General features: G+C 42.3%; 1 protein-coding gene across 13 annotated transcripts in view; it reads right to left on the bottom strand.

Annotated features, from left to right (window-relative positions):
• YAP1 (Yes associated protein 1) overlaps nt 1-24,455 on the bottom strand; it is a 125,631-nt gene extending 101,176 nt beyond the window's left edge. For 7 of the 13 annotated variants that reach the window (XM_025356654.1, XM_025356661.1, XM_025356665.1 and 4 more), the window contains exons 1-2: nt 23,666-23,986; nt 20,449-20,699 (exon numbers count right to left, since the gene is read on the bottom strand). In XM_025356654.1, coding sequence (XP_025212439.1) covers nt 20,449-20,699; nt 23,666-23,986 — 572 coding nt within the window. Of the gene's footprint in view, nt 1-20,448; nt 20,700-22,080; nt 22,323-23,665 lie in introns of those variants that run through there. The other 6 variants (XM_025356655.1, XM_025356658.1, XM_025356653.1 and 3 more) reach the window with 5 other exon arrangements.
• Between the last annotated feature and the right edge of the window lie 651 nt (nt 24,456-25,106).

Below are 25,106 nucleotides of genomic sequence, written 5' to 3'. Positions count from 1 at the left end.
TAAGATACAATAAAATGGTTGTTTTAAGCCATAAGTTTTAGGGTAGTTTGTTATGCAGTAGTAGGTAACTGAAACAAATACACATGTAGATGGTAAAACTAAAAAATAATCCAGCCTAGACAACATAGTGAGATACCATCCCTACAAAAAATTAAAAATTAAAAATTATGGTCAGGTTGTAATTCCAGCACTTTGGGAGGCTACAGTGGGCAGATCACCTAAGGTCAGGAGTTCAAGACCAGCCTGGCCAACATGGTGAAATCCTGACTCTATTAAAAATACAAAATTAGCCAGCGTGCGTCTTTAATCCCAGCTACTCAGGAGGCTGGGGCAGGAACATCACTTGAACCCAGGAGGTGGAGGCTGCAGTGAGCTGAGGTTGCGTCACTACACTCCAACCTGGGCAAAAATAGTGACACTCCGTCTCAAAGAAACAAATTAGCTGGTATGGTGGCATGTACCTGCAGTCCCAGCTACTCAGGAGGCTGAGGTCAGAGGATCTCTTCAGCCCAGGAGGTCAAGGCTGCAGTGAGCAGTGATCAGGCCACCATACTCCAGCCTGGGCAACAGAGTGAGACCCTCTCTCTCAAATTTAAAAAAAGGTAAGATAAAGGCCAGAAGTTACCTCTGGATAGAGGGAAAGGGATGTGATCTGTGAGAGGTACATGGACGGCTTCTAAGGAACTAGCAATATTCTCTTTATTAACCTGGAGAGTGGTTAACCTGGAAGGGTATTTCCATCAAAATTGCTATTTAAAATAAGTGTGTTTTATGCATTCTTATATATATATATATATATATATTTAATTTTTCATAGATTAAAAAAAAACATACCATAGCATATTAAGACAAAGTACGTACCTCTAAATAACATGGAGAACAATACTGAGATGTAAAAAAAAAATCCCACTCTCAATCGTGTATCTGCACATAATTCCTTGCTGTTTATAGCATCTTGATATTTCTAAATCATAATAACAGATTAAGTATGATAATAAGGTGCTAATCTAGCACCTTGAAATGAGAAAGCAAAAGGTTTCCCTAACAAGTCAATGCCAAATAAAGTGAGAGACCATCACTACCTAAATAGCTGATTTTTTCAAACATAAATGTCCATAATGCAAACTCTTTTCAGTTAAGACGGTGTTTTGGACTAAATATCTGTGTCCTCCCAAGTCATCACTGAAGGGCTCATCTCTCAATGTGCTGACATTTGGAGACAGGGTCTTGGGAGTTAATTATGATTAGATCAGGTCATGAGGGTGGTGGGGTCCTCATGATGAAATCAGTTCCCTTACAAAAAATGATATGAGAGTGTGTATTTTCTTCCTCTATGTACAAAAAGCAGTCGTCTGAGCAAGCAGAGAGATTGACAGCCACCTACAAACCAAGAGAAGAGACCTCAGGATGAAATCTACCACGCCAAAACAATGAGAAATAAATTTCTCCGTTTGGGCCACTCGGTCTATGGTATTTTTTTTAAATGGCTGCCCAAGGTGACTAAGATAATCAGTAACAGTAAATGACCTCCATGTGACTTCCTATAAAACAGCAGAGTTGAAATCTTAACAGCCTAATATGCTATTTATTGTCAACTAAATTTACTTCTTAATTATAAGCATTTGTGAAACTCATAACTTCCTTCCAAAACCATATTAAACTTTGACATTAGATAAAGAATTCTAGGCCAGGCGTGGTGGCATATGCCTGTAATTCCAGCCCTGTGGGAGGCTGAGACGGGCAGATCACTTGGGCCTAGGCGTTTGAAACCAGCCTCGGCAACATGGTGAAACCTCCTCTCTACAAAAAATACAAAAATTAGCCGAGCATGGTAGCGCATGCCTGTAGTGCCAGCTACTCAGGAGGCTGAGGCAGGAGAATTGCTTGAACCCAGGAGGCAGAAGCTGCAGTGAGCTGAGATCACCACTGTACTCCATCCCTGGGGTAACAGAATGAGACTCTGTCCCCTCAAAAAAACCAAAAATCCTGTGTGCCACAAAAGTTTTATTAATACATTTAAAATCCTAGAGTTTAGTAAGAATTATAGTTTAAAAATCTTTTTAACTAAAATCCTAGTATTTTTTAAATGAATTAATTTATTTATTTTTGAGACAGAGTCTCACTCTGTTGCCAGGCTGGAGTGCAGTGGTGCGATCTTGGCTCACTGCAACCTCCAACTCTCGGTTCAAATGATTCTCCTGCCTCAGCCTCCAGAGTAGCTGGGATTACAGGCACACGCCACCACTCCCAGCTAATTTTTGTATTTTTAGTAGAGACAGAGACAGGGTTTCATTATGTTGGCCAGGCTGGTCTCCATCTTCTGACCTCAGGTGATCTCCTGCCTCGGCCTCCCAAAGCACTGGGATAACAGGCGTGAACCACTACGCCTGGCCCCTATGCCAGTAAAAAATAAAAAAAGTAAAAAATAGTAATGTTTTACACATTTTACTATTAATTCAATTTGCAGTGATAATTACTAACTAAAACAGGAGTAACCAATGTGTGTAAAAGGTTTATATTCACTTTGCACAATTCTAATAAGTTTATTGGTAAACAAATGAACATGAAGCTGAATTTACCAAAAAAATGAAATGCAAACAATCCCTTTCAACCAGCATTTTCTGGCAAACAGGGTCAAAAAGTAGCAAAAAAGGAAAATCTTAATCAGGTGCCAACATCAAAACAAACCTTTAAAAAATGTATACAGGATACAATTATAGTTAACAATGTTCATGTAATGCATGGTCCTCACTTTGAAACAATCTGTCTCAAGCAGTGAATAAAACCAAGTTATTAAATGGCTTTTCAAGTGTTTTGATATCAGAAGAACTGTTTTTCAAAAAATGAAAAAAAAACTCAAAGAGTGCAAAGTAAACTGAGATTAATTAATTAACAGCATCAAGCGAAGACTCTCTTGAGATGCAGTGTCATTCAAGGTGGGGAGGGAAAAGACCTTTGGTTTTACCAGAAAACCTTTTGGCAGCTCTGTCTTTGACTCCTCCAATGTCCACACAATCACTAGTTGAAAATGCTAACTCCTTCAAGTGTGACTTGAGTACTATCTGACCCATGCTACCACCTCATGACTTTTCTCTCAGCCTCCCAGAGTTGTCTGCTCATTGGTATCACTTTTTTTTTTCTTTTTTTTGACACAGGCTGTTGCCCAGGCTGGGATGCAGTGGTGAGATCTCAGCTCACTGCAACCTCCACCTTCAAGTGATTCTCCTGCCTCAGCCTCCCGAACAGCTGGGATTACGGGTGCACACTACCATGCCCGGTTAATTTTTATATTTTTAGTAGAGACAGGGTTTCGTCATGTTGGCTAGGCTTGGTATCACTTTGACAACAGAATTTCTTACTCAATTAATCCTAAAGCAATCAGATATTCACTGTCCATGGAACAAAATTTGTAACACCATATAATACCATATACTGTTGCTTTATATCCAGAAGACAAAGAGTATCTTTTTTTAATAGTTCCTGTTAAAGCTTAAAAATAACCTCAAACTCATAAAATTAACTTCAGAATACACATAATAAATACTCTAGTTCGCATATGTAATTTATCATCCATTGTGGGATACTTTCAAGAGTGAAAAGGGCAATCAGAATTATGCAGAAACTACAGTCATCAATCAGGAAGACTATCGACCGATGGACTCTGAAATACATGAGCCGTCTATGGCGTGTCATCTGCCAATAAATGTATCAAGAGCTACACACACAATGCTGAACAAAGATGGCAAGATCTCTATTGAACTCATAGCCTCAATCGTGAGGGACAGTTACCATGAAAAGGCAAACAAGACAGACGACTAACAATGAAGTTTTGAGACCTACCCAGTCCATCAAGACTGACATGTTATTAATTTTGTCCCAATTACACAAGAGTGGGATCCAGTAAACCCTTAGAACAATGCCTGCTACACAAAACCACTACATAGGTGTTTATAAAATCAAGAGATCAAAAGCACTTATAGTGAGTTCATAGAAAAGAATGGCAGGAAGAACAACATTGACAATGGCCTACTAAAGACTAAGCATTGGCTACTTTTTTGGGCTATAGTTTTAGAAACTATAACTACATCAAAGCAAGTAATCGAACACTTCATCCAGAACCATGTGGGTCTTTTTTGAGAAAACCACCCAGTATTTGAGGGAAGAGGGAGAACTGGCTTATTGATAAGCTGTGCAAATTCTTATCTGCAGTATGACAGGCACTAACTCAAAGCAGACAGGTATAAAAAGGGCATGGTTTATCCTCAAATACAGAGGACAATGACACTTACATATCATTGTGAAGAAACAGTGACTATTTTCTCACCCATAAGAAGAGATCTGTACTAGTCCTAACAGGAAAGCCTGCATACCCTCCAGCTGGGAGGGGTCAAAAGTGATCCTATTACATCATTTGGAACTCATCCAAACTACATGATTTTGGAAACATAACCTGTATCAGTCTGAACATGTGTAGAGGAAAAACAGAAACATCTGTATTTGGACAACTCTTTACCAGTTTTTTTAAATCTTAAAAAAAAAAAAAAAAAAGTAGTTATCCAGGAGAGGCCAGGTGTGGTGGCTCACGCCTGTAAACCCAGCATTTTGGGAGGCTGAAGTGAGCAGACTGCTTGAGTCCAGGAGTTTGATGCCAGCCTGGGCAACATGACAAGACCCCATCTCTACTAAAAACACAAAAATTAGCCAGGTGTGGTGGCACACTCTTGTAATCCCAGCTATTCAGGAGGCTGAGGTGGAGAATCATCTAAATCCAGAGGATTGAGGCCGCAGTGAGTCTAGATCATGCTATTGCACTCCAGCCTGGGCAACCAGAATGAGAGCCTGTCAATCAATCCATCAATCAATCAATCAATCGTTATCCAGGAGAGCTCGGGAAATTTTAACTGTGACCCTAACACTGGTAAGAATTGGTTCCAGGCAGGGTCTCTAGGAATCTCCATTTATTTAGCTCATTTTAAACCTCAGCACTTGGCTATTCTAACACACTTTCTTATTTTACATGAACTAAGGTGTACCAAATTCTGTTCCACTCTTCCTCACACCATTCACTATTTTAATACCTTTTACGACACAGAAAACCCTCTTCTCTGACAGCTATACAGTGCTCTGGTCTGGTTTTGCTTGCATGCAGTTTTAAAAGGTTTCTGGCCGGGCACAGTGGCTCGCGCCTATAATCCCAGCACTTTGGGAAGCTGAGGCAGGCGGATAACTTCAGGTCGATAGTTCAAAACCCTGTCTCTACAAAAATTAGCCAGGTGTGGTGGTGCATGCCTGTAATCCCAGCTGCTGGGGAGGCTGAGGGAGGAGTATCATTTGAACCCCGGAGGTGGAGGTGGAGGCTGCAGTGAGTTGAGATAGCGCCACTGCACCACTCCAGCCTGGGTGACAGAGCGAGATCCCACCTCAAAAAAAAAAAAAAAAAAAAAAGGTTTGCTTCCTTTTCACCCAACACAACAGATTTTCCCACGTAACCACTTTTTACCTAAACAAGGACGAGATTGCTGAAAAGGACACCTGGAGAAATTCAACTTGAGATAAAAAACAATAAGGGGTCCTAACACATCTCAGCCATCATCTATGGGTGAATTTTTTTTTTTTTTTGGAGACAGAGTCTCGCTCTGTCGCCCAGGCTGGAATGCAATGGTGCAATCTTGGCTCACTGCAACCTCCGCCTCCCGGGTTCAAGAGATTCTCATGCCTCAGCCTCCCGAGCAGCTGGGATTACAGGCACCCACCATCATGCACGGCTAATTTTTGTGTTTTGGAGAGACAGGGTTTCACGATGTTGGTCAGGCTAGTCTTGAATTCCTAACCTCGTGATCCACCTACCTCAGCCTCCCAAAGTGCTGGTATTACAGGTGTGAGCCACTGCATCTGGCCCGGATGAATGTATTTTAACCTAAACCCAGCCTTCACGAAATTCTAACTCATTCTCTAAAAATGCTTACTTGACCATATGATAGTATATAGAAAAAAAAAATATTCTATGACATCAACAATGGTCTATTAAGGACTGAACGCAGGCTACTCTTTTGAGTTCTCTATTAAATGAACACCACTTGCCAGGGAAAAACTGAGACAAAACCCAGTTAAATACATCTCAGGGTTAACCTATGCAGTATACTGCATATTTACAATTACTGAATCAATTTAGATATGTATAAACGTTTTCCTATCACCATCTATACTGATGAGAGAAACAAAGAGACAGCGTCAGGAAAGTGGGGAGGGGACACAGGGTTTGGGGCGAGGGAAGCAAAGAGGGAGGGAGGGAGGTAAGAAAGGAAGAGAGGGAGAGGCAAAGGAAGAGAGGGAGAGGCCAATAATTCTATAAGGCTGTTCTACTTTAAAGCCCTAATTTTAAAAGCTGTGTATATTAACTAGACAAAGAACTTGGAAATGGCATATGAACAGATAGGACTACCTCCCTTATCATACGTAAGAATAGGAATTATGTCTCCAGTCTCTCTGACCAGAATCCAGACCTTCTTAACAAAATTCTGTCCAATCAATGCTAACTACTCTGGTGTCACAGTCTATAATTCTCCCTTTAAGAAAATCTAACACACAAAAAGGTAAGCTAGCAAAACTGATACTGATAAGGACAAATATAACTGAAGTAAGCACTTGCTTGTTAAAAGCACTTAAGGATTGTATTAGTTCATTTTCACAGTCCTGATAAAGACATACCTGAGACTCAGAAGAAAAAGAGGTTTAACTGGACTTACAGTTCCACGTGGCTGGGAAGGCCTCAGAATCATGGTGGAAGGTGAGACGCACTTCTTACATGATGGCGGCAAGAGAGAAATGAAGAAGCGGCAAAAGGAGAAACCCCTGATAAACCCATCAGATCTCGTGAGACTTATTCAGTATCACGAGAATAGTACAGGAAAGACCAGCCCCCATGATTAAATTACCTCCCCCCCGGGGTCTCTCCCACAATACATGGGAATTCTGGGAGATACAACTCAAGTTGAGATTTCAGTGGGGACACAGCCAAATCATATCATGCCGCCGTTGGCCCCTCCAAATCTCATGTCCTCACATTTCAAAACCAATCATGCCTTCCCAACAGTTCCCCCAAAGTCTTAATTCATTTCAGCATTAACCCAAAAGCCTACAGTCCAAAGTCTCACCTGAGACAAGGCAAGTCCCTTCCACCTATGGGCCTGTAAAATCAAAAGCAAGCTAGTTACTTCCTAGATACAATGGGGGTATAGGTATTGGGTAAATACAGCTGTTCCAAATGGAAGGAATTGGCCAAAACAAAGGGGTTACAGGGCCCACGTGAGTCTGAAATCCAGTGGGAGAGTCACATTTTAAAGCTCCAAAATGATCTCCTGTTACTCCAGGTCTCACTGACATAAGAGAGATGGATTCCCATAGTCTTGGGCGGCTCCACCCCTGTGGCCTTACAGGGTACAGCCTCCCTCCTGGCTGCTTTCACAGTCTGGCACTGAGTGTCTGCAGCTTTTCCAAGAGCACGACGCAAGCTGTCAGTGGATCTACCATTCTGGGGTCTGGAGGATGGTGGCCCTCTTCTCACAGCTCCACTAGGAAGTGCCCCAGTGTGGATTCTGTGTGGGGGCTCCAACCCCACAGTTCCCTTCTGCACTGCCCTGGCAGAGGTTCTCCATCAGGGCCCCGCCCCTGCAGCAAACTTTTGCCTGTACATCCAGGCATTTCCATACATTTGAAACCTAGGCAGAGGTTCCCAAACCTGAATTCTTGACTTCTGTGCAACTGCACACTCAACACCAAGTGGAAGCTGCCAAGGCTTGGGGCTTCCATCCTCTGAAGCCACAGCTTGAGCTGTACGTTGGCCCCTTTCAGCTACAGCTGGAGTGGCTGAGACACAGAGCACCAAGTCCCTAGAGTGCACACAGCAGGGTGACCCTGGCCCAGCCTACAAAACCACTTTTTCCTCCTGGGCCTCCAGGCCTGTGATGGGACTGGCTGCCGTGAAGGTCTCTGACATGGCCTGGAGACATCTTCCCCGTGGTCTTGGGGATTAACATTAGTTTCCTTGCTACTTATGCAAATTTCTGCAACTCTCTTGAATTTCTCCTCAGAAAATGGGTTTTTATTTTCTACTGCATTGTCAGGCTGCAAATTTTCTGAACTTTTATGCTCTGCTTCCTTTATAAAACTAAATACTTTTAACAGCACCCAAGTCACCTTTTGAATGCTTTGCTGCTTAGAAATTTCTTTGGCCAGATACCTAAATCATCTCTCTCAAGTTCAAAGTTCCACAAATCTCTAGGAAAAGGGCAAACTGTCACCAGTCCTTTTGCTAAAATGTAACAAGAGTCACCCCTGCTCCAGTTCCCAACAAGTTCCTCATTTCCATCTGAGACCACCTCAGCCTGGACCTTACTGTTCACATCACTATCAGTACTTTTGTCAGAGCCATTCAACAAGTCTCTAGGAAATTCCAAACTTTCCCACATTTTCTTGTCTTCTTCTGAGTCTTCCAAACTGTTCCAACCTCTGTTACCCAGTTCCAAAGTCACTTCCACATTTTTGGGTATCTTTTCAGCAATGCCCCACTCTACTGATACCAATGTACTGCATTAGTTCATTTTCATGCTACTGATAAAGACATACCCAAGACTGGGAAGAAAAAGAGGTTTAATTGGACTTACAGTTCCACATGGCTGGGGAGGCCTCAGAATCATGACGGGCAGCGAGAGGCACTTCTTACAAGGCAGGGGCAAGAGAGAAATGAGGAGGAAGCAAAAGCGGAAACCCCTGATAAACTCGTTATATCTCATGGGACTTATTCACTATCACCAGAATAGCATGGGAAACACTGGCTCCCATGATTCAACTACCTCCCCCTGGGTTCTTCCCACAACACGTGGGAATTCTGGGAGATAAAATTCAAGTTGAGATTTCAGTGGGAACATAGCCAAACCATATCAAGGATTCAGTAAAAAGTGACTTTGTAATGTTTAAATCAAATCATAAAAAATGGCTAATAGTCACTGTTTTGGGTTTAGAAAATTGGCAACTTTCTATAGTCAACTTGTAATAATAAGCTGGATTCAGAAAAATTCAGCTTACATATAACTTTTTAAAAACCTACTGCATACCTCTCTGCTCAGCCCAAGGAGGAAACTGATTATTCAGATTTCAGAGAAACAGACCTGGAGACTTTGGATTCAAACACATGACATAGCTGAGAGCAGGGATGAGGCCCCACACTGTCAAGCCCAAGAACACTGGTATTCAGTCCTAACCCCCATCACCACTGGTGCTCTCCAGACTGGCAGACTTTTAGCTAGAGATAGTGGCCGCTAAAAGAGGAAATTACTAAGACAGTGGCATTCAGGGGTCCCTGCAACTTCAGGGCTTGGCCCCTATTGTATTACTCTCCAATGAAGCCCACCTAGACAATGAAGGCATCAGCACAAAATATAAAAAGAAACAGTATAATATCCCAAGGAAGATATTACATTACTACATCCATAAAGTAAGAACAGCATGTTATTAAAAATAACAAACAAAAAATGAGCTCACAAAAGACTCACTGGAGATTAAGAACAATAAACAGGCCAGGCATGATATGGCTGACATCTGTAATCCCAGCACTTTGGGAGGCTGAGGTGGGCGGATCACTTGAGGTCAGGAGTTTGAGACCAGCCTGGCTAACATGGTAAATCCCCATCTCTACTAAAAATATAAAAAAATTAGCCAGGCACGGTGGCAGGTGCCTGTAATCCCAGCTACTCAGGAGGCTGAAGGAGGAGAATCACTTGAACCCAGGAGGCGGAGGCTGCAGTGAGCCGAAATTGTGCCACTGCACTCCAGCCTGGGTGACAGTGCGAGGCTCTGTCTCAAAAAAAAGAATGAGAAATAGTTTTTTGGGGAAAAAAGAAAATCAGGCCAGGTGCACTGGCTCACATCTGTAACCCCAGCACTTTGGGAGGCCAAGGTGGGTGGATCATTTGAGCCCAGGAGTTTGACACCAGCCTGGGCAACATGGTAAAATACTGTCTCTAGAAAACATACACACACAAAAATTAGCCAGTCCCAGCTACTTGGGGAGGCTGAGGCAGGAGGATCACCTGAGGTTTAGACGTCGAGGCTGCAGTGAGCCCTGAGCGTGCCGCTGCATTCCAGCCTGGGCAACAGAGGAAGACCTTGGCTGTAAATCAATCAATAATCAATCAATCAATCAATCAATCTGGCTAGGCACCATAGCTTATCCCTGTAAGCCCAGTACTTTTGAAGGCAGACGCGGGCAGATCACATGAGCTCAGGAGTCTGAGACCAACCCTGGGAAACATGGTGAAACCCCATTTCTACCAAAAACACAAAAACTTAGCCAAGCATGGTGATGTGCATCTGTGGTCCATCTACTTAGGACACTGAGGAGGGAGGACTGCTTGAGCTCAGGGGGCAGAGGTTGCAGTAAGCTGAGATTGCACCACTGCACTACAGCCTGGGCAGCAGAGTGAGACCCCCCTCCACATCATCTCAGAAACAAAACAAAACAAAATCAACAGAAAAATTAAAAGTTAAATTTGAAGGGATCTCCCAGAAAACATAACAAAATGCTAAGTGAAAGAAAACAGTGGGATAAGATAAGAAAATAAAATAAGAGTTACTCTGACTAGCAAGAATTCCAGAAAAAAAGAAAAGATAAAACAGTCTGGAAGAAATTACCTGGGAACTAACAAAAGAAATGTCTTCCAGGACTGAAAGATCCCATGCCTGAAATTGTACGTTAGGGCAACTGTACTGCAAAATCTTGAGGGGCATCATCCATACTGAAGACCGAGTTTCTTTATATGAACTGATACATGACCAGGCATTGTTTACAATGAATTTTAAAAGAGCATATCAAAGGACATAATGAAATTTCAGACCCCCAATATAAAGAACAAAACACTAAAATCCCCAAGGAAAGCAAACACTCAACAAACTGGAAGCTAGAAGAAAATGGAGTGCTGGGCACAGCAGCTCACTCCTGTAATCCCAGCACTTTGGGAGGCCAAGGCGGGCAGATCACTTGAGGTCAGGAGTTCAAGACCAGCCTGGCCAACATGGTGAAACCCTGTCTCTACCAAAAATACAAAAATTAGCTATGTGTGGTGGCACACGCCAGTAGTCCCAGCTACTCGGGAGGCTAAGGCAGGAGAATCGCTTGAAACTGGGAGGTAGAGGTTGCGATGAGCTGAGATCGCACCCCTGCGCTCCAGACTGGGCGACAGAGCAAGACTGTCTCAAAAACAAACAAACAAACAATAAAAAGAAAATGGAGTAATGCCATCAAAATTTCAAGAGAAAATAACCTTAAATGCTACAACCAAACTGCCCACTAAATGTTAACAGAGAAAGATAGTTTTAGACACAAGAGATCTCAACACAGCTACCTCCCATGTACCCGTTTCCTCTGCAAATTTCTAGGGGATGAACTCAAAGAGTGAGCAAATAAAGAAAGAAAAATAGAGTATCCAACCCATAAGAGTGATCCAGAGACTCCCTAGGATGAAAACCAAGGAACATCCTAATATGACAACTCCGAAGCAACAAGTCTAGCACAGAGCAGGAAGACAAAGGACTCTGAGGATACCTCCAAGGTGGGCAAAAAGCAACAGAAATAAAAACAAAAAATCATGGCAATTAACAACTGGTCAGGCAAGGAAATACAGAAGTTTCCAGAAAATCATAGTACATTATATGACTCAGCTGAAGGTACAACATGAATTGTCATATTGTAAACACATTTAACAAAACAATTATAGGCATTATAATGGGATGATTAAGAAAAGAAGGATTTTGAGGGGTGATGAAAATTCAAGAAAGAGCAATGTAACATATTTTATAAATATGGAAATTTTAAAAGTACCTGGGGAAAAAACACCTAAAAGGAGTGGAAAGTGTTTGCCTCTGCAGAAGGCAAGTCAGAGATAAAGAAAAGAGGGTCACTGCTGTTTTTCTCTTTTTTTTTTTTTTTGAGGGAAGTCTCTCTCTCGTCCCCCAGGCTGGAGTGCAATGGCTCGATCTCGACTCACTGCAACCTCCGCCTCCCAGGTTCAAATGATTATCCTGCCTCTGCTTCCCAAGTAGCTGGGAATTAAGGCACCTGCCACCAGACCTGGCTACTTTTTGTATTTTTTAGTACAGATAGGGTTTCACCATGTTAGCCAGGCTGGTCTCGAACTCCTGAACTCAGGTGATCTGCCCGCCTTGGCCTCCCAAAGTGCTGGGATTACAAGCATGAGCCACTGTGCCCAGTCTGCTCTTTTTTCTTTATAAACCTTACAGTATTAAGGGATTTTCTAAATCAATGTACAGGTTACTTCCCTAAAAATTAAATTTCAAAACATATGTTTATACACAGACTATGAAAACAAGGTCCTTCGAACACCTCTCATTGGCAGAAATCTGGTGCTTCCTTCCCTTTCTCTCTTTTTTTTTCCCCCTTCCCTTTTTTTTGAGACAGAGTCTGGCTCTGTCACCCAGGCTGGAGTGCAGTGGCGTGATCTTGGCTCAATGCAACCTCTGCCTCCTGGGTTCAAACGATTCTCATGCCTCAGCCTCCCAAAAGGAGTAGCTGGGATTACAGGCATGTGCTACCATGCCCAGCTATTTTTTTTTTCTCCTTCTATTTTTAGTAGAGACCGGTTTTTACTGTTGGCCAGGCTGGTCTTGAACTCCTGGCCTCAAGTTATCTGCCCGCCTCAGCCTCCCAAAAGGCTAGGATCACAGGCATGAGCCCCCGCACCAGGCCCCCTTTCTCTTTTCCTGAATTTTCTGATTCTGTCTAATAAATGTTAGTTTTATAATAAAAACCATGTGCCTGGCCAGGTGTGGTGGTTCACGCCTAAGGCTCACTTGAGTCCAGGAGTTTGAGACCAGCCTGGGCAACATAGTGAAACCCTGTCTCTACAAAAAAATTTAAAAATTAGCCAGGCATGGTTGTGGATGCCTATAGTCCCAGCTTAAGAGGCTGGGTGGAGGATTACACAAGCCTGGGAGGTAGAAGCTGCTGTGGGCAGCGATCATGCCACTGCACTCCAGGTCTGGGTGACAGAGTAAGACTCAGTCTCAAAAAAAACCAAACAAATACAAAAAAATCATATACCTTATAAAACAAATGCAGAAAATCAGAGGCAGCAGCCCCTCACTTATCCTCAGGGGAAATGTCCCAAACCCCACAGTGGATACTTGAAACAGTGGATAGTACCAAACCCTATATCCTATATATACACTACGGTCTTTGGATCTGACAACTGAGGTGGCTACTAAGTGACCAGTGGGGTGGTGGGGTGGGAGGTAGCATAGACAGTGTGGATGCATTGGCCAAAGAGAGGATTCACATCCCAGACTGGACAGCACAAGATTGCAGGATTGCATCATGCTACTCAGAACATTGCAATTTAAAGCTTATGGTTTTTTGTTTTTGGCTTTTTTTGAGACAAGGTCTCACTCCCATTGCACAGGCTGGGCTGAAGTGCAGTGGCACAATCACTGCAGCCGTGACTTCCCAGGCTCAGGTGATTCTTTCACCTCAGCCTCCTGAGTAGCTGGGACTACAGGCAGTGCCACCATGCTTGGCTAATTTTTGTATTTTTAGTAGAAACGAGATCCTGTTACGTTGCCCAGGCTGGTCGTGAACTCCTGGGCTCAACTGATGTGCCCACCTCAGCCTCTCAAAGTGCTGGGATTACAGATGTGAGCTACCACACCTGGCCATGAATTATTTCTGGAATTCTCCATTTTAATATTTTTACACCACAGTTAATGGCAGGTAACTGAAACTTTGGAAAGGAAACTCATGGATGGTGGGGAGGGACTACCGTACATGAAGAAGTAACAGTGAGGGAGGACTGTTTTATAAATATAAAACAAAAGAACCCCCATATCTATTTCCATATACAGGAAAAAAAAAATCCACATCTTGTTTCACCTCCTAGGTGGTAAGGTGTGTACTTCTTATCCCAAAAGCCTGCTCCGTATTACAGTCAGTTCAGGATATACTACAAGTTGAATTTCAAGCAACTTTTATATACTACATTCCATTTTGTCGAAGCACTTTAACAAACACACTATCTTTACTCCAAATCCCAAATCAAATCTGCAGCAATTTTCATGCAAATATCAACTCTCTAAACATACTTACTGGCCAAATAAATACCTTACTTTAAAAACAAAAATCCTCCTCCCTTTAGGTTAAGTAAGCAACTGCAAGAAGAGAAAGGAAGCAGCTTTTAATAAAATGTCCCCTCACCCACCCCCAACTGAGAATCCTGCTGAAGAATTTGATAGTCTGAGAATTCTGCTGAACAATTTGATAGTCAAGTGACTAACATCCCATAAACAGATAAGAGACACAAATTAAAGTGACAGCAAATGAAGTAATGGCACTCACCACAAATACAGCACTGAAAACATTTGGTGGAAGAAAACCCAAATAATAGATACTGCCATTTGCATTATTTTATTAATTTGCAACATCATTTAAAGAAACAACAGACTATCACTTGGTGTGTTTAAAAATTATGATTCTTATCATGCTAGGAGCAAAATGAGGATTAAATACCGACCATTTTCCTTGTCTAGAATATTAAAGAGGGGAGGGGGAAGACTGCTGTGATTTAAACCAAACTTCTTTGTTTGCATTTAGAAGGGGTCAAGCCCTACGTAAATAAAAGTGCTTCCACGGTGGCAATACTTGTTCCCAGGAAACTTGGTGCTACAGCACTTGAGCAACCAGAACCATGAAGCAATTCTTCTTCATAGAAACGGCAATGTCCCTTTCATGGCTTGAAGTTCTGATTAATCCTAGAATCAGAAGCCCTTTTTGTCAGAAGTGCATCACTTAGTAACCACAGTTATAGAACGACACAGCTCTTTAAGACCTCCCTTTATACAATGCTACTCAGCTATTATTAAAAACTTTCAAGCCACAATTAATGGCTAAATTATGCTATTACAGAGAGTAGCAAATTAAGTCTGAATAATCTTAAATCTTAGCAACTGATTTTTAAAATGACTTCACTTTGATTGGTCCTAAGCCTAAATTTCAATATACATTTTCGCAACAAAAAGGTTTAGCATTTACCTCCCCTCAAAGCCTTAAGGTACAAGGCAATGCAGAGTCATGATAGCATGAGTATTTTAAGCTGCAAATTCCCATTATTTTTCTAACTACAAGGTAAAATATTTCTCTACGTAACTAAAGAGGACCGATCTTAGGGTTGTAAAAACCTGGGTTTTTTTGGGGTTGTTTTCCCCCCAAGTTTCAACTATTTAAATGCTACCTAGATGTTTTGGTTTTTATAATGGCTAAGATAAAGCTTTAGGACAGGGTATTTTTTTTAATGTGACTTTAAAAAGAAAATTAGCCTACCATCTTGCAGTCAATTGTGTCTGCTACATTTAAACTTCGAGATATTTCTTAGTTCTAGAAAGAAGTTCTAGTGAACTTCTTTCTCAGTTCACACTAAAAAGATTCCATTACTTTTCCCAGGCAATATGTTAATCTCTATGTTCTATTTACTCTGTCACATCTACTATTTTCCAACTGTTTTTCTTCTGCCACCAGTGAATACGGTTTCTCCAGGGTTTTCTCCCTAAATCACTGTGGCACTGTGTGCCTTTCTTCCCCGTGATGCCCACCCACTGAGCAGAAGTAAGCTCTCCCCCACCCCCCAGAGCTGAGGGCGTACTTTCATCTTCTCTCTCCACTCAGCCTCAACAGCAAGACAAACACCCAGAGACTGGCCTTCCCTCAAATAGGGAAATACTTTGTGATTGCAATTTGAACTGGCTTTTTGTTTGTGTATACATGTGCACGTGTGCAACTTAACATTTAATGGCAAAATTACAAGCTTTTCAGTTTTAAAGGGAAATTGGGTTATACTTGATACAGAAAGAAACAGCATAGCCTTATTCTTCATGAAACTTCCTTTTTAAAACATCTAATCTTTATCACAAAGATACATTCTATATGTTCTGAATACACTGTATACATATCAGGTACACTGTATACGATAACAACATACACTGTATGTGGTTTTTTTTTTTTTTTTTTTTTGAGAGAGAGTCTGGCTCTGTTGCCCAGGCTGGTGTGGAGTGACTCAATCTCAACTCACTGCAGCCTCCACCTGCCAGGTTCAAGCAATTCTCCTGCCTCAGCCTCCTGAGTAGCTGGGACTACAGGTGTGCGCCAACACGCCTGGCTAATTTTTGTGTTTTTAGTAGAGACGGGGCAGGGGAATCACTTGAACCCAGGAGGCAGAGGTTGCAGTGAGTCAAGATCGCGCCACTGCACTCCAGCCTGGGCGACAGAGCAAGACTGTCTCCAAAAAGAAAAACAAAAAAAGAAACAAAGAAAGAATCAGCCTATAGATAGCAATCAATTATATCTACAGGGCAAATTAATATTGGAAGATGGGTAAGCTGTATGCCACACAATGTCAAAAATCTCTGAAAAACATATCCTTTTAAAATTGTATACCAACATGCTCAATATAACTTAATCAAATCACAGCCACAAAAAACCCTGAATCTTCACAGACTAAAAACATTGTGGCCAGTTATTCAGAAAATGATAAACAATGGAAATGAAACAAAACTATCCTTTAAAAATTATTAGAACATTATTAAAACAATGCAAATGTACAAACTTTTAAAATCACTGATCCAGGTTCCTTAAATCAAATTATAAGGTCCTACATGGTACATTATATATACGGACACATGTCTTTGAACATGGTAATAGTTACAAGGCATCAGAGTCAATATCATAAACTTGCAAGTAAAAACACTCCTTGAAACCAGAGATATTATAGAATACTGATTCAGGAAGTTATTCAGCAGCTTATAAAGAAATAGGAAGTTGTTGACCAACTACTTGAAGAACTATTTCCTGTAGGAAAACCATAAGACAGCTGAAGAAGGTAATAACTCTCAGAGTCATAAAGACAATGAATTCTTTTAAAATGAAAGCTCAATGCAATGGTAAAGAAATTGGTTTTGAATAGTAAATGCCAATAGAACAAACATTATATGGCTAAGCCTTGTTTACATACTTCACATTCATCCCAGAGCTTGAAAACAAGCCACTGATAAATGTAGCTAGCACCATACTTCCACCACATCACTTGCCAAAATAAGATACGAGTCTTCTCCACAAGATCTCACTGACCTAAGGAGGGCTTTAAAATGACCAATGATTGCCTGCTTATAATCTTTCAGTAATCATGCTGCCTGGAAACTAGACGATAGGCCAACTAACTTCAAAAACTCAATCATCTATGGTCACAAGGCAACAACTGGGTAGTTTCTTAAGTTAACATTTCTAAGTTTTTTCTCAAATTACATTGCCTTTCCTGTCTGGACCATTTATAGTCAGGTTCTTCATGCCAAATATAAATCTCAGTAAGTTATAGACCTTGTAACTTAAAAGTCAGTTCCAACGAATATCTAAAAAGATGCATTAAAATAAAATGTTTCACTCTGGAAGTAAGTGTAAAACATGCAACTAATTTAAATCCTCATTCTACATCTGGTTGACAACAACAAACTTCTTTAGATACAAGAGGAAAGTATATAAATATTGATTACAAAGACAGCCCTATTTTAAAACATCAAAACTAGGATAAAAATGAACTTTTGACAACAGAAACTTGGCACCAAAAGCTTAGTTGATCATCATCTTTGACTAATGGTTAGGATATTAACCTCACTTATCTGTTCAGTACACAAAAAGAAGTTATAACAACTATACAGCCCATAACATCACGGAAGTAGCTAACTAGAGAAGGTGAAATAATCTTATTTCAAAACATTTCTCCAAATTGCATATTGTTCATAAAGCAGATACTCTTTATAATACAAAATTTTATAAGCCCACAGCATTCATCTTCCACATCCAAGGTTTAGGGGCCTGCACAGAATCCCTGACAGATACCAAGTAACCATGATTTTACCTACATTTATTGAGCAAGATTTACCTGTCCAGGAAAACTCTTCCAGTTCTGAAAAGTTTTATATAAGAAAATTCTTCCAAGGAATCAAAATTCCTCACATTTCTTATATAATAAGGACTAATCTTACTCTCATATGAAAGTTCCCCAGAAACACTGAAACAACAATCATGTCTTATCTCTCCTCCTCCCAGTTTTTTCTTTTCCAGGTAAGTATCTCTCTACCCTTGCAACCTTTTCTCATATGACATAATTTGAGATTTATTTTGGCCTGGTTTATCATCCTTACAGGCCCATAGGTGACAGGTGTGAACTGAGGTGACTGGGGCTGGAAAGTATATACCCTTCATTAATCCATCTACATATATCAATACCTTTAAGACAAACATTTCTTCACAAAGGAAGAATCACTGGAAATGTTGAAAAATGAATAGTCATTCCTTAGCATCTGTGGTTAAGGATTGGTTCCAGGACCTCCTACACGTACTAAAATCCACAGACACTCTGGTCTTTCACAGAAAGTGGCATAATATTTGCATATAACCTATACATATTCTCCCATATACTTTATATCATCTCTAGATTACTTATAATAATACAATGTAAATGCGATATAAATAGTTGTTACATTATTTAGGAAATAACGACAAGGAAAAAAGTTTGTACATTAGTCAACAAAGATGTAATTTTTTTTTCTGAATATTTTCAATCAGAGATTGGTTGAATCCATGAATACTGAACCCACAGATACGGAAGGCCAACTGTATCTAGAATACTGATTTCAGCTCAAAAAAAAAGATCATTCATTCAAAATAATGAAACTGTAGGCAGATATCACCTACAAGCAATTATTACAAGATACAAAGAACTAACAAGAAGAGCATAAATGTTGCTCTTTAACCTTATACTTTTAGCCACAGCATCCACCAAAGAAAGAAGGCAAGCAGGCTATTAAGCTGTTTAAAAATCTCCCCAGGTCAGCATGTGACCCAGCAGGGAGAGGTTCAAAAAAGTGCAGCCTTTCTTTTTCTTCCTAACAACCTGGTTTGTTTCCACTCCCTTCCCCTTCAAGACACATCCTTCACAGCTAGCAGCTCTTTCAATCATTTACTTTGGATGTCTGCTTGAGAACAAATGATCTTGCTCATGCAGATGAGTTTGCCAGACTTGTGTGTACTTTCCAGTCTCAGGCCCTTTACTGTTCTGGTTGAAACCTGATCCTCTGAAATGGATACCAGGACACCAGAAAATGAATTTTAAAAAGAAGAAGAAAAACAAAAAGTTGCAGGAAAGGGGGCAAAAAAGAAACAAAACAAAACAAAACAAAATTACGAACTTTTCATGATCAAACTTTTTCCTCTGCTCTTTTGTAACTCTGTCATGAAATTTTCTATCTTACATTACAAAGCAGCAACCCACCCTGGAAGACAATCAATATAAAACACATATTAGGATTCACACAACAAAACATCCTTAATGGTATTACCTGATATGATAAATAAATGTCACACTTGCCTTAGGAGTAGACTGTCAAGACAGATCTGAATAAAAACTTACACTGTTTTTCACTTTATTATCTCAACTTGATTAAACACTATTAAGTGAGCTTTTTTAAAGACATCAATTTCGGTCTATAATAATTAGTTTTAGTCAACATTTTATATATACTTGATCCAAACAAGCCAGAAAAAAATTGAGGTCCTATCTGTAATTTCAAAATTAGAGGAGAGAAACTATTTAGATCTTTTCAGCCTAGTGCAATTTTGCCATTTTGTTAAACACAAAAAGACTGATAAAAAAATAAACAACCCAATGGTCATGTTTTTGTTTTCCCAGAGAGGAGGGTTTCTATTGTGAAGATCTACTAGCTTGAAAGAAGTTTGCCACTGAGAGACTGCGTATGAAACCTAAAAATTTATATTTCCCTTTACATTTTGGGGGGAAATATTGGTAAGTCACATCAAGCTTCAGTTGTAGTGCTTGTCATTTCACAATTTAAAATACTGTAAAATTAGACTCCCCAAAAAGCCCTACTTATTTTGTAGTTCTCCACCAATAAAATATTTATTTAAAAAGATACAAGTAGCACCACACGTACTTCATAAGATGCTGCTAGCCCTAATATTCTCAGAATTTGAAAATTTTCACGGTATTCTTTCTGTTTTGTGCTAGGCTAATTAACAGGTTTGGCACAAGCTCAAAATGAGAATAACCAAACTTCCACAAAAGAAAAGATTATAAAGAGGCTCAGAACCAAGACTCAGTAAAGCTCTCAAAATATTACCCATGCTAACAAAGGTATTTAGGTCATAGGTCATACCAAACTTAAACATATACATGGGAGATATAACAGAGCTCTAGAGCTTAACATAAATATTAAAAAAACATAAAAACAAATGATATTCTGTATCTTGACACCACTTTACTGTGTCTTCCAATACATATTTTTCTTAGATAACTGTCTCCCACCATTATTTTCACTTACTTTAAGAAGTATCTCTGACCAGAAGATGTCTTTGCCATCTCCCAACCTGCTGGCAGAGGTACATCATCAGGTATCTCAAAAGAAGACTGTCGAAGATGCTGAGCTGTGGGTGTAGCTGCTGGACCAGAGACTACTCCAGTGGGGGTCAGTGTCCCAGGAGAAACAGCTCCCAACTGCAGAGAAGCTGGAGAGGAATGAGCTCGAACATGCTGTGGAGTCAGGGCTCCTGCAGTGCCTGCATCAGTACTGGCCTATTAGGAATATTAAGATGAAAAATTAAAAAAGAAACACAACTTTTTAGAGAGTCCCTTTAAATTTCCCAGTCAGTGCTTAATTGCAGCCGAGTATCTAAGTGCCAAAGGAAAATTTCAACATTTAATATTCGACACTGGAGAACACAGGTTTTCAAACGGATACTTTTAATATTATATAATTTTAATATAAGTTTTATATTTGTACTTTTATTGATGAGCAGTCCATCTAATGAATTTCCACCTACTACACACCAGACATGTAAGGGCAACTAGTACTGAATGAATAAAACATTCCAAAAATAATAGTGAATTTTAAAACCTAATTTTTAAAAAGTCACTGCAGTTATGGGTGCTTTTCTAAGTTCTAAAATGTTCTAAGTATAAACACAACGCAAACAATATGCATTTTTTACTAGGTTTTAAGTAATTAATTTTTTTTCTAGGTCAAGCCCAAGAAAAAACAAGCCCTCGTCATTTTTTCCCACCATGATAAAATGCCATCAATAAAGAAATCATAACAAATTACACAATTTTTAATGAAAGCAACAAATTTGAACTGCCCAAATGTTCTTAAAAGCCATCTACAATGAACAAGATGAAAAAAACTCAACTATATCTTTGTATGTAGAAGATAATGAGGTTATCAGTCCAGTTATAACTTAAGAACTCACAGACATTCACAACTCTATACAAGCAGAAAAAATTCTGCATTCAGACCCCAAAGATCTGAGTTCCAGTCTAAGCTGGCTAGTGTGACACTGAACAAGTATGTTAACTTCCATATGCCTGTTTTCTCGTTTGTAACGTAGTTTTCAAGACAGAAAAATGGATGTATATAAAACTTATAGTCACCAGTTTGTGTTGTGAACAATAGTATTCACAACCTACATTCTACTATTCACAATCTTGCATAGTTTTTAAAATGTGTTTAATTAGAATTAAGAGTTTGATTATCAAAAAGTTAGAATTTCCTAGATCCACAAAGGTAAGGAAACCGGAAGGACTCAGTAGAGTCATTAATGCCTTAAAGTGATATACCTTTCTGAGTGTCCCATCAGAATAAGTATGATTTAGAAAATCACTAGCAGAAATAAAAGTCCAATTTACAGATGAGCAACACTTAGTTAAAAACTTATTAAAAACAAAACTATAATAGTTTATGAATTTTAGAACTGCTGGATATAAATTCTTGTAAAAATTATCTACTAGAAGAAAAAGTACAGTTTCCAGTTGTGACTCTTTGTCACAAAATGGGGGATCCAATCTATGTGTAGTATACTTTGAAAAAATACCGTGTAGTCTGCAGGGTGCATGCCAACACACATTTACTTACAATGAGTCCATAAACCAACTTCCAGGGGTAAGAAAAAAAGCATACCTAAGTCTATTTCTGACAAATTGAACTGTTTAGGCAAGCAGCTAAATTGTTTTTCCTTCCTTCCTCCTCCTTAACCCGGGTTTTTGTCATCAGGTTAAGTGAGTTTTTCTGAGTTCCAAAACCCTGTGGTCTCTGACAGAAGAATATACAACAGGCCTGCAAATAGGAGAGAGAATGGGAGTGGGGGCGGTAACTCTTCTTTCCACTCAAGTTACAGCCCGAGTAGGCTAACTACATTGCAGTATTTGGAAAACCTATTAACTTTTGGGCAAAGTTCCTATGCTGAAGTTTAGCCTGAAGCAAGTTCTTTTAAAAAAAAAAAGAAGAAAAAAGAAAAGAAGGAAAAAGAGAGAACCCTACACTAAACAAAACCACTGGGACCTATCGGAATGTTAACACTCTCATTATAAATAGTTTCACTTCTATGCCGAATCAAGCTGGCAAAATAATCGAACGTTGTGTATGTGGAAAAGCAGCCATGTTCATAACCGCAATAAGAATTAAAAAGCAATGGCGATCCTAGAATTAGTCATCGCTTCCCAAACATTAACTTTTAATCACAGTTGAACTAGGCAGGACTTGGCCTATGAGTCAACCCGCAGTGTATTATCAAAGGCTTGTGTTAAAACCTCGGTACTGTAAAGCGCAACTCAGTTCCTGCGCAACGTACAGATGTGGCTAATTCAAAAGCTTTTCAGCCGACTGTAAATAATAGCCTACAATCGGGAAACCAACACGCAACCTACTAAGTCTGATAAGAGCGAGCCGACCCAAGTTCCAAGACACAAGGGAAGCGCAGGGGTGAAAGAACTCCATAAACAACTTCCAGGAAAGTCTGGGCAGGGGAAGCCCGAAACCTGTATTCAGAAATCGCCTAAGCCGCGAGGAAAATAAATGCTTACGGGAGGGGGAGGGGGAGGGGAAATGGGTAGGGGGGAGGGAAAGAAAGAGCAAAAAACTAAATGGACCGGTTCTACCCCCACCTCTAATCAACACTGGAAAACAAGAGAACAATTATTTGACTCCCCCAGGAGACTGAAGTGGACCGAGAGGCCGCAAAGGAAAGGGGCCCAGGGCTCAACTTCACAAACTCGGCCGCCGCTGGCAACTCACCCACACACAAATGCCAGAGGCCCCCCTCCCCCTTTCCCGGCCCGGCCCCGGCGGGAGCGAAGGTGCGGAGCGCGCGGAGGCGCGCGCATTGTGCAAGCCCACCGCGGCCCAGGCTCGGCTCTCCCCCACCCCCTTCCTTCCTCCCCACCCCTCCTCCACTCCCGCCAACCTCCCGGGAACCCCGGGAAGAAAGAAAGGAAGGAGGGAAAGCACGCCCCCCGGGGCCGCAACCGCAGAAAGAAACTCCGAAAGGAAAAACAAATCTCAGCCCCGGACTCTGGGAGGAGTGGGGAGCTGGTCACCGCGGCCGAGCGGACGACTCCAGTTCCTCCACTTCGCCGCGGGACCCCCACCCCAGCTAGAGCTCCCGCAACCCCCTCCCCTGGCCAGAGCTGGCGGCCGCGGCTCCCGAGCGCCCCCCCGGTCTGAGGCCCGCCCGACGGGGAAGCGGGGAGAGGGGCGACAAGGTTACCTGTCGGGAGTGGGATTTGGGCTCCGGCGGCTTGAAGAAGGAGTCGGGCAGCTTCCGGAGCCTCATAGGCACGGTCTGGGGCACGTTAGCCGTCTTGGGGTTCATGACGGCGTTGAAGAGCGCCTCCAGGTCGGTCTCCGAGTCCCCGCGGACGTGCACGATTTGATGCCCGGCGGGGGGTGCCTGCGGCGCCGCCTGGGTCGCCGCGGGTGCTGGCTGCCCGGGTCCGGACGGCTGGCCCTGCCCCTGGGGGGGCTGCGCAGGCGGCTGCCCTTGGCCCTGGGGGGCCGGTTGAGGCGGCGGCTGCTGCCCGGGATCCATGGCTTCTGCCTCCCCCGACGCGCACCCCCTAAACCAGGCGAGCGAGGGCTCCGCCCGGACGCCCCGGCTCCACAGGCCGAGGTGGAGAAGCGGCGACGGCTGCGGACCGGGCGGTGCTGGGCGGCGGGAGCGACGCTCTCCTCGCTCTCAGGGCCGGGGGGCTGCGCCGCGGACCCGCATCCCCCGCCCCGGCGCCTCCGCCCCCGCCCTGCGCCCCGGCTCCACTGGTCTGGCGGCTGCGCCTCGGGAGGGGCTGCGAGGGACTCGGACCTGCGGCGCCTGAGAACTTTTTCCCTCCAACTCCCTTGACGGAGGCCGGACAGCTCGTTGCCTTTCCCCTCCTCCCCCTTTCTCTTTTATTTCCTTTTCTTGTTCCTTCCTTCCTCCCTTTCTTTTCCCTGGCGGCGGCTGCGCCCGACTGAGACAGAAACTCGCCTCAGACGCCAAAACTAAAGTTGTGAGAAGCGCCCGCCCGCGCCGCCGCGGCCCCGCCTCCTCTCGGCTCTTCCTTCCTCTGCGCGCCCGCCCGCACCGCGGCCCGGCCGGCAGCGCAGGGAAACTTTTCGCTGCAAGTTGCTACATTCCTGCACACTCCCAGCCCTCCGCGCCTCTCCCGGTTGCACGTGACCCGCTCGCCCTGGTCCGGTCCGCCCTTCGCCCGCGCTCAGCCCGGCAGGGGCCCGGAGCGTGCCCCGTGTTCTACGCCGCGAACCACAAACGCTGGGTCCATTCCGGGGCCGAACTGTGGTCTCTGCGGAGAACGCGGCCGCCCTTGGCCGCAGGAAGTCCTTCCGCCCCGCTCGGCCCCTTTTCCCGGCCCGTGCTCGGGAAAGGCGCTTCCAGCTCGCCTGGACCTGCGAAAGGACCAAGGCCGAAAGAAGTGGAGAGAGGATGTGCGAACCCACCTCCTCCTCCCCGCGTTACCCCGGCTTGACCGAGCGGAGCGCCAGTGCGGGCTTAAAGCCGCCAGGATAGATGGGAGTTAAAATAGATACGGTGAGCCGGCACTGATGTTAATAAAGGTCCATTGTTTTCAGCATTAACTTTATTTTGTAATTCTGTTTCACTTATCTGTTAGTGTGCGAAAACTCACTTGAAAGGGTAAACGGTTACTGTAATT

This window comes from Theropithecus gelada, chromosome 14, assembly GCF_003255815.1.
Source record: "Theropithecus gelada isolate Dixy chromosome 14, Tgel_1.0, whole genome shotgun sequence".
Classification (NCBI taxonomy): Eukaryota; Metazoa; Chordata; class Mammalia; order Primates; family Cercopithecidae; genus Theropithecus; species Theropithecus gelada.
Note: the sequence above shows the minus strand (reverse complement) of the source record. Positions and strands in the feature narration are given on the sequence as shown.